This window comes from Amyelois transitella, chromosome 18 (genome assembly GCF_032362555.1).
Source record: "Amyelois transitella isolate CPQ chromosome 18, ilAmyTran1.1, whole genome shotgun sequence".
NCBI lineage: Eukaryota > Metazoa > Arthropoda > Insecta > Lepidoptera > Pyralidae > Amyelois > Amyelois transitella.
This window is the reverse complement of record NC_083521.1, coordinates 9,078,705-9,094,506: the sequence shown is the minus strand read 5'-3', so window position 1 is coordinate 9,094,506 and position 15,802 is coordinate 9,078,705. Positions and strand designations below refer to the sequence as shown.

Here is a 15,802-nt window from a genome sequence, read left to right as displayed (position 1 = left end):
AAGAGAGGCTTTAAATACATGCATTAAAATAGTACAAAAAGAAAGTTTTAATGAAGAATTAAGTGATGTAAATAAAAAAGGATATGTAAATAGAAAGAGTAAACTTACCTCGTTGAACCCGTTCCTCGATGATGCTGGAATACTTAGAGTTGGAGGACGTTTAGAGAGAGCAAACATAGATATGTCTGCAAAGCATCCTATTATCTTACCTGATAAATCACATTTTTCTTCATTAATTATTGCAGATGCTCATGAAAAAACAATGCACGGCGGACCTCAGCTCACACTTAATTATCTAAGGTCACGATATTGGATTCTGAATGCTAAAACGAATGTGAAGTTATATATCAGAAAATGTGTCACTTGTGTACGGTATGCAGTAAACACCAGAGATCAGCTAATGGGACAGCTACCTAATGCAAGAGTAGAATTTTCTAGGCCATTCTATCACACTGGAGTAGATTATGCTGGTCCTATAAACATGCGGGTGTCAAAAGGAAGAGGCACTAAGTCTTATAAAGGCTATATATGTCTGTTTGTATGCATGTCAACACGAGCTGTACATTTGGAAGCAGTAAGTGACATGACAACTAGTGCATTCTTAGCTGCTTTTCGACGCTTTGTAGCAAGACGTGGTCATTGTGCACATTTGCATAGTGACAATGGGACTAATTTCGTAGGAGCTGCAAAAGAATTAAAAACTTTATTTCATAATGAAAAATCCTATTTTGTAAAAGAAATAGCTGAATCTCTGGCCGTAGAAAATACGAGTTGGCACTTTATACCTCCTCATGCGCCTAATTTCGGTGGTTTGTGGGAGGCAGGCATAAAATCAACCAAGCATCACTTGAAAAGAGTGATTGGTGATGCTACACTAACGTATGAAGAACTGAGCACGGTTCTCACTCAAATTGAAGCGTGTCTCAATTCAAGGCCAATTTCACAATTGAGCACTAATCCACATGATCCGACTCCTTTAACACCTGGTCACTTTTTGATAGGAGAACCGTTAGTGCTTGTGCCTGATGTGAATTATGAAAACTCTAATGTCAGTAGTTTAAAGAGATGGCAGTTAACACAGAGGATGGTACAAGGATTTTGGAAAAGATGGTCGCAGGAATACCTGACGCAATTTCACAACCGGTATCGATGGTCATATCAAAAAGCTGAACCAAATGTAGGAGATATTGTTCTCGTTAAAGAAGATGGTTTGCCGCCCGGAAAATGGTTATTAGGTTTAATTTTACAAAAGTTTCCGGGATTGGATGGAATTACACGTGTGGTAAATATAAAATGTAAAGGCTCAATTATAAAAAGGCCTGTTAATAAGCTCTGTGTTTTGCCTGTTTTAAAGTAAATGTTAGCATTTTGTTTTATTTGTTTATTCAAATACTGATTTAATTTTGAAATTTATGACGAGTCAGTGTCAAGCAATTTTTGTGTCATGAATTCAAGTTTAAGGAGATTATATGAATTTAATTATTTAAATTTTACTCACCATGAAATCAATTTCTTTTTATTTAAGTTATGTATACAGTCCACTTTATTTATCATTTTTATCTTCATGGTGGGCGGTTTCTGTTGTTGATTTTTTGTTATTAGATAATGGTGTTAATATGCACATACATAATGTTATGGACATTCTGTCCATGGTGGGCGGAATGTTCAATCTTATGAAACCTTATTTTTGTTTTTGGCCTAATTTAAAAACAAAAAAAAAGAAATATTTGACAACCATCATACCATTGACATAAGTCTGAAATATCAATAAAAAAATGCATCATCAAATACAATAATTGTTTCCTTTTTATATATAATACAATATAATTTTAATGCAAAGAAAATCACAACAAATTATTGAATAGCCCCAAACCATGGCGATATTTGAAACGTCTTTGTGTTTTTTACAATCAGCCGATTGTACACGGTTAGGCCGTAAAAGCGGATCGATGATTCACCCCCCCTTTAACTGTTTTGGGGGTTGTTTTTTGAAAAAAAGTAGCCTATGTTTGAACTCGTATCTTAATCTATATGCATTTCAAATTTCATCAAAATTGGTTCAGCGGTTCAGGCGTGAAAGCGGAACGATGATTTTCATACAAACTTTCACCCCCCATTTGACTATATTGGGGGTCGAATTTTGAAAAAAAAGTAGCCTTTGTTTGAACGCGGGTTTTAAACTATATACATACCAAATTTCATCAAAATCGGTTCAGCGGTTCAGGCGTGAAAGCGGAACGATGATTTTCATACAAACTTTGACCCCCCATTTGATTATTTTGGGGGTCGAGTTTCCCCCCCTTGGGGGTTGACATTTCAAAAATCCCTTCTTAGTGCTCACTTATGTTACTAAAGGAACCTCTGTTCAAAATCTCAGACTCCTATACCGAGCGGCTTCGGCTGTGCGTTAATAAATCAGTCACCTAACCGCACCCCCTAAATCACGATTGGAGGGTAGTTTGAAAAAACTTATAATGTCAAACATATTTACTTGCCTATGTACGTGTTCATGCCAAGTTTCAAGTTTATAAACCCAAGGAATAAGATTTTTCATAGAAACGTTTTTACCCCTTTTCCCCCCCTTGGGGGTTGAATTTCCAAAAATCCTTTCTTAGTGCTCTCCTTCATATCCCAAGGAACCTACATTCCAAATTTCAGCTGTCTACGACCAGTAGTTTCGACTGTGCGTTGTCTGTCAGTCAGTCACTCAGTAACGGAAGAGTTTTATATATATAGATATTAACACAAATTTATAGGTTATAAATTTATTTGGCAAAAGAAAATAATTATATTCGTTCTAATTACACAGAAAAAAGATTATATTTTGTTTGTGACAAAAAAAACTTGAACAATTATTGAAAAGTCTTATTTGTCATAGTGTGTAATGAAAATGTAATCTGAAATTTCTAGAAAACCTGTACGGCATTTCGGTCTTTTCGAAACCATCCACTCTGTCTACCCCGCAAGGTGTATAGACGTGATAATATGTATGTATTTATTTCCATTTATCCCGAAATTAGTTCAATTATTATTCAGCCGTAAGAAGCCGAGTAAGTTTGCATATTTGATTGTTGTTTACAAGACAAACATATTCAAACATACGAAATGCGGTTACCAGTTGATATGTATATAAATAACTAGCTGTGCCCGCGACTTCATCCGCGTGGAATAGTTATTTTGGACACCATTGAAGCCCTCAAGGATGAATAATTTTCCCTGTTTTTTTTTCACATATTTCATTATTTCTTTGCTCCTAATAATTGCAGCGTGATGTTATACTCTAAAGCCTTCCTCGATTAATGGTCTATTTAACACAAAAATAATTTTTCAATTCGAATCAGTAGTTCCAGCGATTAGCGCGTTCAAACAAACAAACAAACTCTTCAGCTTTATAATATTAGTATAGATATGGTGTTATACCGAACAGTTAATTCAAATACGATCCTATTTAAGGGAACAAATAAGGCTACCCGCATTCCGCCCGGCTCGGCTTATTACCGGAATGTTATTTATTTTACTAAATCACAGAGAAATTCTCCGCCCTTCGCCCGAAAATGGCTCCAACTGTGACTTTGTAAGCAGATTGCGCAAGTTTCTATTTTATTGCTGTCTCAATTCTATCATTAAACCAAGCAGCCGAACGTGGCCTATTAGTCTTTTTAAGACTGTCGGCTCTGTCTACCCCGCAAGGGATATAGACGTGATTATATGTATGTATGTAACAATAAAATAATTTATTGAATTCTTTTTATCGGTGGTACATTGATTGTTCGTGCGGTTCTCGGCGTTTCAAAATATCTTCCCGTGGTTGACGTATTGTATTGTTAAGCTTCATTTTTTTAACATTATATCGATCTCCAATTCACAAGTATAGCTAAAACAAAAAAAATAAATGAAATGAAGATTAAACGGCAAAATTGAGATTCCCATCTTCCCTGAGCGAAAAATCGTACGTTCAGAAGAATTACCTTTGATTGACTTTTATTTTGGACAGAGAAGCAGCCGTCTCAGAGCAAAAAACAAAGATAAATACATAGATACATATGATCACGTCTATATCCCTTGCGGGGTAGACAGAGCCAACAGTCTTGAAAATACTGATAGGCCACGTTCAGCTGTTTGGCTTTATGATGGGATTGAGATTCAAATAGTGACAGGTTGCTAGCCCATCGCCTAAAAGAAGAATCCCAAGTTTATAAGTCTATCAAACGAAGAAAGAAAGAAAGTGGAAAGAGGTAGTCTCTGCCTACCCCTCCGGGAAAGAGGCGTGATTGTATGTATGTATGTATCAAACAAAGATTTCCATTACAACAACCTTATTTGCCTGACACGATCGATCACGTCCCGTCCGTTACTCATCCGTGGGCCATAGCTTGCATGCGGTGTGAACGGATTTATGCTAAATACATGCCGGCTGAACCAAATATCTTATTTCCGTAATATCTTAAGGAATCTTTGGCTGCATTCACATACATACATAGATACATACATTCATAGGTACATACATACATATATACAAACATATACATGTAATCACGTCTTTATCCCTTACGGGATAGACAGAGCCAACATTCTCACAAAGACTGAAAGGATCAGATGTATAGCTTAAAGATGGAATTGAGATTCTAATAGTGACAAGTTGCTAGCCTATCGCCGAAAAGAAGAATCCCAAGTTTATAAGTTTTGTTTGCCTATTTTTGCTAGCCTATTCTAAAGAGAAATCTAAGTTTATTTGTCCATATCATAGTCGCCTTTTACGACGAGAGAGAGAGAGATGGAGTGGTCCTATCCAAAATCGCAACCGGGAACCACACTGCAACCACTACAATTAATAATAATGGCACCCTAGCCGCCGCGTGGTGGCTTATTTTGCGATGCCCACAGGCTGTATAGCCTATAAACAGCAAGTCACCATCCGCCTTTTCTAAACTATGTGAGAATTTTTCGAAACACACGTCGGTATCTCACTCCATAGCCCAGCCAGTCGGGCCCACTAGCAACCCATCCACGTAAATACCTCCCTGACAATAGTTTGGCAGCTGTGGAGGACTGCCCGCTGGTGTATCTCAATGGCACATCAGGGAACATAATACGTGCAGCCATCTAACTTCAGACCCCATAAACGCCTCCAAAATCCGTCAATAGGTCCGTGAAGATTCACATGTATACTTTTTAATAATATAAGTAAAAGGTTATTGTACTTTACAAATTAAGGTAATTGTTACAATAAATAATAAAGAAATAAATAAATATTGTTTCATCAATCTATAATGAACCAAATCACACGCCAAATTACATTACAAAATCTCGAAATTGTCACGAGATATCGCAGCTCAAAAGCGAGCCATTACAGAAATGCTAAGCGATTTCGAGCCCAAAGCGCCGTCATCCGCGAAGACCGCACTTTTGTCCGCGCCCAGCTAACTCCGCAGTTCTGCGGCGTGCGGACATGCGGAGTTGCGGATTCTGACAAACTTGTTGTGTTCCTCTTGTCACTGCTATGGACGACTCGCTTTAGTCATTCATTCATTTAATTGCCAACCAAGTACTACATACAGGACGTCCTGGTAAAGGGTCAGGTCAAAAGTACCCGAAACCGCCGAGCTTGTATGAAGAGAGTTATGAATGTGGACGAAGCGAAAGAAGTATGCAGAGATCGTGGCAAGTGGAAAGAGGTAGTCTCTGCCTACCCCTCCGGGAAAGAGGCGTGATTTTATGTATGTATGTATGTATGTAAGTACTACATAGCTTAAGAATTTAACGATCTTCTGAGAGTATAGTAAACAAGCGGCTTTTAAAAATGTCTTGACAGTTATCAAAACCGCCCTGTGACCACGATCCTGGCGTATGGGATCAGGTTTTTATAAAAATAGCGACTCAGCAACCTGCTAACCTTTACAACCTTGCAAAAGAAACCTAATAGCACGCAATTTAGATGATCAAATTTCGACGTGACGATTTTCTCTTAACGTGTAATTTTCATCAATTGTTAATCATGCCAAAAGACGAATATAATACAAATACAAATGTCTTGTTTGCGGAAACACAGGTAGAAAAGATGATACAGTCAGTTCGTGTCACTGTGACCTGTCTTCAAAAGACGTACAGTAATACAATCAAATAAAATTTCAATCATTAAATAATAAACAACGAACCCCACATTAAGTAGCTTTTGTACTTAAAAATTGCTTTTGTTACATTACCTGCATGATTTGAACTTATGCATCAGTTTTTAAACCTTAACTACTCGTCCACCGACACTCTGACATGATATACATATAATAACGTATGCGCCTCTAGAGAATCAGCTAAATACGAGAAATGGAACACCTCATAAAGCTCTAGCCACAATGGTCAAGAAATTCAGCCGGTCGAATGTTACCGCACAAACGGAATATCAAGTAGAACTACGGCGCTGGTCCAAATGGGAATTTCCGGCATGTGCGGTAGATAGAGCAGCTATACGCGGAGACAAATCATCAAAATACTTTGCTAAAACTAGCTTTTTAATTCTAAGTGGAATTTGTTAAATTGTACATGAATTTATTTAAATTTGACGTTTCTAATTATATTTTGATTAAAATCGATTAATCATAACAATGTATTATCTCGTCCACATTTGTTGTGTTCGGTTCGGTTGTGAAGTTGACGTCAATAAAGAGAATGGAAGCAGCAGTAAACTTAGATTTAAGTCATTTATTTGACGTTAACCTATGTTGCAAAACCAAAAATAATCCTACTACACTTATAAAGGCGAAAGTTTGTATGGATGTATGGATGTTTGTTACTCTTTCACGCAAAAACTACTGAACCGATTACCATGAAATTTGGTATGTAGGTAGCTGAAGACCCAGAATAACACATAGGCTACTTTTTATCCCAGAGTTCCCGCGGGATTGATAGGGTTTCCATGCGGACGAAGTCGCGGGCGGCCTCTAGTGATGAATAAAAAAAAATATTTGAATTAGATTATTGCTTGTAATAAATCGTTATTAATAATGATGAACTTACACGCATAGAGATATCTATAAAATTCGTAGCAAGAATAACTCCACACAGTATCTGCCTACTTGTGTATATCATGAATTTTGCACGCATTTATCGTGAAACACAATATAATATTTAAGTGTACGAATGCCAAAGCGTTCACCAACTTGCTTGGTCTCTATTCTCAGCTACTCTGAAGCACGGACACCGGCGAAGCGTGAAACACCCTCGGTCTGTCTAAACCGCTTTCAAACCTGAAATACGTTTCGTGAAATATATTTTTTTAATTAAACCGTTAAGTGCAGCAAGATTTATGACGTTTTGACGGCGACGTCTGGGTTAAATATGTTCGGTTTAAAATCATTTCGAAAAGATTTTTTGGTAAATAACCGTGAAATATTGATGTTTTTATATCATAAAGTATCTACTGGTTTGAAAATTAATGGATTTTTTTTCAAAGTAGTTTTTTTATTTCTTTTTTTTTTCATTTATATCAGAGAATAAACTCAAAAAGTACCTACTGTTTACTTTAAAATTACGGAATTACGGAATTTTTATCGAGAACAAAGTCTTGTTTAAATTCAAGTGAGTATCGTATTCGTTAATTTTTAAGTTTTAAAGATTGAAATACGTACTGAAACATAGTCACTCAATATATACCAGCGGAAAATAAAATCCAAAATGGCGGCCAAGCAGACGACCATTCAAAAAACGATCGCCGCCTTATTACATTGAAATAAGGAAAGAGATGATCAACAGTACTAGGAGAACATAAAACAGCAGCAATCATCTGAGAAGCTCGTTAGCACAGGCCTTCTCATTATCACAAAAACAAGTTCCAACAAATCACAGAGACAGCCTCTCACAAATCATCTCCTAACAATATGGACCGAATTTTCAACGGCCGTGATGTAGCATATTTTGCACTCTTTTGTTCGGGAGATAAAGGGGATGAGAATGTTTGGCGAACTTCTGCTGTGTACATAATATAAGCATTTTTGTATAGTATCTGTCATTGCTTAGTAGTGGCTTTTGCCGTGATTCTTGACTATTCCCTTGAACTCTTTAACTACTTGTTTTGTATATGTAATACGGATCGCTCATACTACGTACATTATGCGTATACCTACATACATATAATAAAAGTGATGGAGTGTAAATTTTGTACATTTAAAGCAAAAAATATAAGTACAGTTAATGGTTAAATATTTCGTACAAAATTACGACCAACATTGTACCGTAAATGACACTGTACTTGGCAAATGTTTGTCCCAACTTTTGCAATCTGGGCCAATCCCGTCGTACGTAAACGAGCTTTGGTTCCAGATTATGAATAAGCGCCGGCTTATATGTGAAACAGATTTTACGCTCCTTTCACACATTACCTTGTGATTCCCAGCACCAATACAAAAAAGAATGGGACCACGCCATCTCTTTCCCATGGATGTCGTAAAAGGCGACTAAGGGATAGGTAAACAAACTTGGGATTCTTTTTTAGCCGATGGGCTAGCGACCTATCACTATTTGAATTTCAATTCTATCATTAAGCCAAATAGCTGAACGTGGCCATTCAGTCTTTTCAACACCAAGACCATTTATCGAGGAAGGCTTTAGGCTATATAACATCACGCTACAACTATTAGAAGCGAAGAAATAATAAAAAATGTGAAAAAAAAACGGGGAAAATGATTCCTCCTTGAGAGCTTCAATGATGCCCAACATAACTATACGCGTACGAAGTCAAGGGCACAGCTAGTAAGATATAAATATAAAAAATTCAATTCAAAGACTAACAGGTTGCAAGCCCGTCGCTTAAGTTTTGACATTAAAATCAGTGTTGACTCTATGACTGCAACATACGGAACATGGGTTTGTTTACCAAACGAATCCACAATATGCCGTGCGACAACAAATTTTAGAATGACAATGTTTTTTATATTTTGGTACCTACTTATATTTTTAGTAGTAAGATGTAGTCACTGCCTACCCCTCCGGGAAGTGATTTTATGTGTGTTCGTATGTATGTACTAAGTATATTTTATTCCTCTTCTATTCAGGATTCATATTGTAACTACTTATAAGCAGTAACTATAATTCAATTGATGTATCATGTGATATGCAATAAAGATTTTGCATTGAATTATACGTGTAATACCTTAAACCCGTTTAAAAATACAGAACGGTATTCTTCCAATATTTACACACAACGTTATATGTCCAAAAATATTGTTACAGAATCGTTTTACGACACATATCTGCTTGATGTATTTACTTTGTAAGGAGATAATATTTTCTATTTTGCTAATGCTCGCTCGTGTGGAAACGACACACAAATGTTTCAGAGAAATATTTTATAGCTCATTTTGGTAACGGTTTTAACCAAATTGAGCCCATAAACTTCGTGTAATTTTTGTGTTAAGGAGAAAAGATTTGACTACTAACACATAATTTCCGATCACGCTTTGCCGAAAACATAGACATAAAGAACACAATAAAGAAACTGAACATAGGTATGTGTAGATATTTAGTATAGATAGGATCTGTGACAGGTGTCAAATCTCAGAATTATAGTTCGACCGAACCTTAGAAACCTACATACATACATATGGTCACGTCTATATCCCTTGCGGGGTAGACAGATCCAACAGTCTTGAAAAGGCTGAATGGCCACGTTCAGCTATTTGGCTTAATGATAGAATTGAAATTCAAATAGTGACAGGTTGCTAACCCAATGCCTAAAAAAGAATCCCAAGTTTGTAAGCCTATCCCTAAGTCGCCTTTTATGACGTCCATGGGAAAGAGATGGTGTGGTACTATTCTTTTTTGTATTGGTGCCGGGAACCACACGGCAATAGAAACCTTCCTAGTTACCTTAGAAACCTTTATAGATAAATGTTGAAAAAAAAAGCAGACAAGCAAAATGAAGCACAGAAGCACATCAATAACGTAATGGCGGCCGACTGTCACACTGTTGGTTAGTTGTCAGGCCATTACTTTATAAATGCGTCATAGATTATCTCAAGAATGCAAGTTTTCTGTCACTAACACATGCGTATAACGACGCCATGACGATGCTTCACTTATTGTAAGCCACACAATATATTCGCCTTTATTTCTACGTCTATGAAAATCATTGCCGTGTGGTTCCCGGCACCGATATCAATTGGACAACTCCATCTCTTTCCCATGAATATCGTAAAAGGCGACTAAGGGATAGGCTTATTAACTTGGGAGTCTTCTTTTAGGCGATGGCCTAGCGACCTGTCACTAATTGAATCCCAACTCTATCATTAACCTTAACAGCTGAACGTGGTATGTCAAACTTTGTAAACTGGCTCTGTCTACCTCGCAAGGGATAAAAATGTGATTGTATGAATGAATGGTGCAAAATTAGAAACCAAGCCACTGCCGAATACTACAAAACAACATAAATACTCTTCACTATCCAGCGGTCTGAGCGGCTATCACACAACGATAAAGTTTTGGGAAGACAGTAGAACTGGAACATAGGCTGTAGTTCTAAACATAGATGCTGAACTTTATCTTAAATAGTTGTCTGTGCTGATATCGAAGCCCCAGAGTTGGATCGTTTCGTTCACAGTGGTAAAGTGACCTCTAACCGGGTTCAAACCCAGATACGTTAGACGTAAATGTCCCGTATATATTTATTTATTTAGTAACTAGAGGCCGCCCGCGACTTAGTCCGCATGGAAACCCTATCAACCCCGCGGGAACTCCGGGATACAACGCCTATATGTTATTCTGGGTCTTCAGCTACCTACATACCAAATTTCATCGTAATCGGTTCAGTAGTTTAATTGCGTGAAAGAGTAACAAACATCCATACTGACATTCTGACATACTCACAAACTTTCGCATGTATAATATTAGTAGGATAAATTCATCTCCGATCTGAATATGAGTAAAATGGTTTTTTTTTAAATTCTTGTCATGAAATAATTTACATAAAATCACGCCTCTTGCCCGATGGGGTAGGTTTTCCAATACCTACGATCCCTGCATACTTCTTCCGCTTCATACACATTTATCAATCTCATCATGCAACCTTACCTTTCACCACCTATGAATATATTTTTTATAAAATGTTAAAACCGTGTGTAGTAATGACATAAGTTACTTATATTGCGCCTACTTTACAAGTTGAACATGGCCTGTATCTGTATTTTCAAAGCTCTGTCTACCCCGCAAGGGATATAGACGTGATTATATGTATGTGCCGTGTGGTTCCCGGCACTATTACAAAAAAGAATAGGACCACTCCATCTCTTTCCCATGGATGTCGTAAAAGGCGACTAAGGGATAGGCTTATAAACTTAGGATTCCTCTTTTAGGCGATGGGCTAGCAACCTGTCACTATTTGAATCTCGGTTCTATCATTAAGCCAAATAGCTGAACGTGGCCATTCAGTCTTTTCAAGACTGTTGGCTCTGTCTACCCCGCAAGGGATATAGACGTGATCATATGTATGTATGTATGTATGTATATGTATGTTTGTACTTAACAATGTGTGTTTTGTCAGTATATATTTATATTTTAGAAATATTCGAGACTGTTAGCTCTGTCTGCCTCGTTAGGGATAAAACTTGCGATATGTATGTAATTTTTATTAAGTTTCGTTATGTGATTTGATAAATAGTATTTTAACTATATTGTTTTATTCCAGCTTCAGTATAAACGCAGCTTTATGAGCAAACGAGGTCACAGGAACTATCCGGTTTATCCTCCGATTCTTTTACAAAAGGGTTCCGACAGATAACGACTGCCTATTTCCATCTCTTTCTCTAGCGAGTAATAGGTTTATCCGTCCTACTCACTCCTCGTCCACGTCTTAGTACTCTTGATATTCTCAAGCTTATAATAGAAAAATTGTATTTTATTTATCTATTTAAACTTTATTATACAAAATATTTATAGCACAATTGGCGGACTTAATGCTAAAAATATTATCTACCAGTCAACCATTGGGTCTGACAGAGAACTTTATGTGGGGTCAAACTAAATATATATTTTTACCTACACAAAATCTATACTAATATTATAAAGCTGAAGAGTTTGTTTGTTTGTTTGTTTGAACGCGCTTATCTCAGGAACTGCTGGTTCGAATTGATAAATTCTTTATATATACATTCAGTCAGAAAAGTATCGGGAATGGATTATTTATTTATGGTTCCAAATTCAAATTTTTGTTTTTTTTTGTTGTTGTTAGATTGGCACAACTATTTTCCATTTTGGCGCGGAGTTTGAGTTGCATCTGTTGTTTACATTAAATACAGTGCTATTTTTAGTTATATCATATCTAGTGTGTATTGCTAATTTCATAATGGATAAAAACATCGAACAAAGAGTTTGTCTTAAATTTTGCATTGCCAATGGAATATCGTGTTCGGAGTCACTGAAAATGTTACAGAAGGCTTACGGTGAATCGACTTTATCAAAAACTCGTGCTTATGAGTGGTACAAAGCGTTCAAAAGCGGTCGAGATGTGATGGAAGATTTGCCTCGCTCTGGTAGGCCATCAACGTCTGCAACTGAAGTTAACATCGCAAAAGTGAAGGAAATAGTGACTGAAAATCCTCATTCAACTTTGAGAGAGATAGCCACCGAACTTTCTGTATCTCACGAGTCGATCCGTACCATTTTAACTAATAATTTGGGTATGAAACATGTTGCCGCTCGGCTAGTCCCAAAAGACCTGAATTTTTTTCAAAAACTCAATCGCATGAGAGTCGCTGAGGACATGCTAGAACGTGTCAATTCCGACCCAACATTCATGAAACGCATTGTTACTGGTGACGAGACGTGGGTTTACGAGTTTGACATGCAAACTAGTCAACAAGCTTCGGAGTGGCGCCTTCCAACTGAACCGAAACCGAAAAAACCACGCCAAAGTCGTTCAAAAGTCAAAGTCATGTTGACTGTTTTCTTTGACTATCGCGGTGTTGTGCACTCGGAATTCTTGCCGGAAGGTCAAACGGTAAATAAGGAATATTATTTGAGTGTTATGCGGCGTTTAAGAGAGCAAATCCGACGAAAAAGGCCAGATTTGTGGAAAGAAAATTCTTGGATTTTGCACCATGATAATGCACCTTCGCACAAGGCCATCATTGTGAACGAATTTTTAACCAAACACTCAACAAATACCATCGAGCAACCACCATATTCACCAGATATGGCTCCAGCCGACTTTTTTCTTTTTCCTAAACTCAAATTACCACTTCGTGGCACCCGTTTTCAATCGGTAGAAGACATAAAAGAGAATTCGCGGCGAGAACTGACCTCAATTCCGGAAACAGCGTTTAAAAAATGTTTTGATGATTGGATTATTCGTTGGCGTAAGTGTATCGTTTCTAAAGGAGCATATTTTGAAGGTGATAAAATAAATTTGGATGAATAACAAACAGTTTGTGTATTATTGATCTTTTCCTGCTACTTTCTTGACAGAGTAGTACACCATCACACTTGTTTCCCATTGGGGTAGGCAGAGACTATGGATTTCCACTTGTTACGATCCTTACACACCTCTCCCGCTTCCTCCACACTCATTACTCTTTTCATGCATATTCGACGATTACGGGTACTCCTAACATCTCCCTTTTTCAAGACATTCGACATTTGGTCCTTGAAAGTTCCACGAGGCCGGCCCTGTCCCACTTTTACAGTCAACTCTGCCTTATAAAGTCCTTTCGTTAGTCTGTCCTCATGTATTCTCCATATGACATGTCCATATCTCAACATACATACATATAGTCACGTCTATATCCCTTACGGGGTAGACAGAGGCAATAGACCCGAAAAGACTGAATGGCCACGTTCAGCTGCTCGGCTTAATGATGGAATTAAGATCCAAATAGTGACAGGCTGCAAGCCCATCGCCTAAAAAAAGGATGGCAATTTTATAAGCTTATCCCTTAGTCGCCTTTTACGACATCCATAGGAAAGATACGGAGTGGTCCTATTCTTTTTTGTATTGGTGCCGGGAACCAAACGGCATTATTATCAAATCTCAACATACTCTTTTCAATTTTGGTCACCACATCCTCTCTCACTCAACACATTTCTCTTACATCCATATTTCTAACTCTATCTTTTAAACTGTTCATTTGTATAAAAAATAAAGATTTTTTTTCATTCGTTAACAAAATTTTAATAGCATTTCTTGTCTGTTTGCTATTTTCTGAATGTTGACTGGTTATTAACGTTTTTAGCGCTAACTTCGATTGTAGTGGTTTTATTTTTGTGTTATTACACACACATTTATCAAATCTTTGTGCCTTTTTAGGATAGATAGAGTCAATGAGCCTTGAAAAGACTTGAAGGCCAAGTTCAGCTGAATGCCATAATAAGAATTGAGATTAGAATATTATAAAAGAAATTTAATACATATAATCACGTGTATATCCCTTGCGGAGTAGACAAAGCCAACAGTCAACAAAATACTGTAAGGCCATGTTCAGCTGCTTGGCTTAATGATAGAATTGAGATTCAAATAGTGACAGGTTGCTAGCCCATCGCCTAAAGTGAAATCCCAAGTATATAAGCCTATTCCTTTGTCGCCTTTTACGACATCCATTGCAAAGAGATCAAGTGGCCCTATTTTTTTTCTATTGGTGCCTGTATGAGCTTATCTTCGGAATCGTATAATCCGCAATACTGAACTGATCATGAAAATTCTTTAGAATAGAATAGTATAGATTTATTTTTAAAATTGGATACAATGTATCACATATTATTGACGTCACATTACATAAATCTAATTATAACTAATTTCCGTTATAAGGCTATGTTTGTTCTACGGGCGTATAAAAAAAAAACAAAGTTACTGGGTTTAGTAACAGCAACTGAGCGTTTTGATGCGTAAGGGCCCAGGTTCGACCCCCGGGAACATCGTTGGTATGCATGGGATGACTCGCCTGTTCATTCTTGTTATGTCATGTCATGATGTGGTGTTTTATGGGGCGCGTTATTACTTTTCCGTTTTTTTTTGTAAATTATAATCTTTTGTGCCGTGTGGTTCCAACTGAAAAAAGAATAGGACCACCCCGTTTCTTTCCTATGAATGTCGTAAAAGGTGATTAAGAGATGGGCTTATGAATTAGGGATTCTTCTTTTAAACGATGGGCTAGCAACCTTTCACTATTTGAATCTAAACGTATATATTTGAATATAAATCTTAATAGCACAAACAATGTCAATAAAATACAGTAATTACTCGTATAAACACTTTTTAAACATAACAAGTATTGTAAATGTTAATCACTGACATGATAATGTGCGAAGTAGTTAAAAGTTCAACGAAGTCTAAGCTTTTAAGTTCAATTTGCGCCTTTCATAGTCGAGCAATTCTTAGAATACCTATAAGAATTACAACGAGGTTCCAGTAGAAATATTAATAAATTTTGCGGTACAAAACTATGTTTAAAACATCACTATCATTTCTTATCACGTAGCAATCTGTAGCAAACGTAGTGCACTATGTAGCCTCTGCAAAGTGCTACGAGGCTCTACGAAGACCTGCAAACGTTCTACGAAGTCCTTCAAGGTTCTACAAAGTGCTACGAGGATCTACGAAGTCCTACAAAGACACTACGAAGTGCTACGAGACACTACGAAGTGCTACGAGACACTACGATGTGCTACAAAGTTTTACGAAGTTGATTTGTGGCTCTACGAAGTTCTACAAGACGTATATGTATGTTCCCCACTTACTTTAATACATATAATCACATTTATATCCATACTAATAGTCTTATTGAATTTCAGCTGTATGGCCTAATGATAGAATTAATATTCCAAT

General features: G+C 37.0%; 2 protein-coding genes across 2 annotated transcripts in view; one reads left to right on the top strand and one right to left on the bottom strand.

The window, feature by feature from the left end:
• Positions 1-15,802, bottom strand: part of LOC106137408 (neurexin 1) — a 177,306-nt gene that overhangs the window by 136,127 nt on the left and 25,377 nt on the right. The gene's annotated exons all lie outside the window — the stretch shown is intronic.
• On the top strand, positions 12,247-13,454 carry LOC132902799 (protein GVQW3-like). Its single transcript, XM_060949201.1, has 2 exons — positions 12,247-12,974; positions 13,359-13,454. Exons 1-2 carry the CDS (start codon positions 12,329-12,331, stop codon positions 13,400-13,402), a joined length of 690 nt encoding a protein of 229 aa, XP_060805184.1. The 5' UTR covers positions 12,247-12,328; the 3' UTR covers positions 13,403-13,454.

Coding starts and splice junctions, on each gene's coding strand:
- LOC132902799 (XM_060949201.1), top strand. CDS start 12,329: ATGGATAAAAACATCGAACAAAGAGTTTGTCTTAAATTTTGCATTGCC. Junction 12,975..13,358: donor CTCGGAATTCTTGCCGGAAG/GTCAAACGGTAA, acceptor GTATCGTTTCTA/AAGGAGCATATTTTGAAGGT.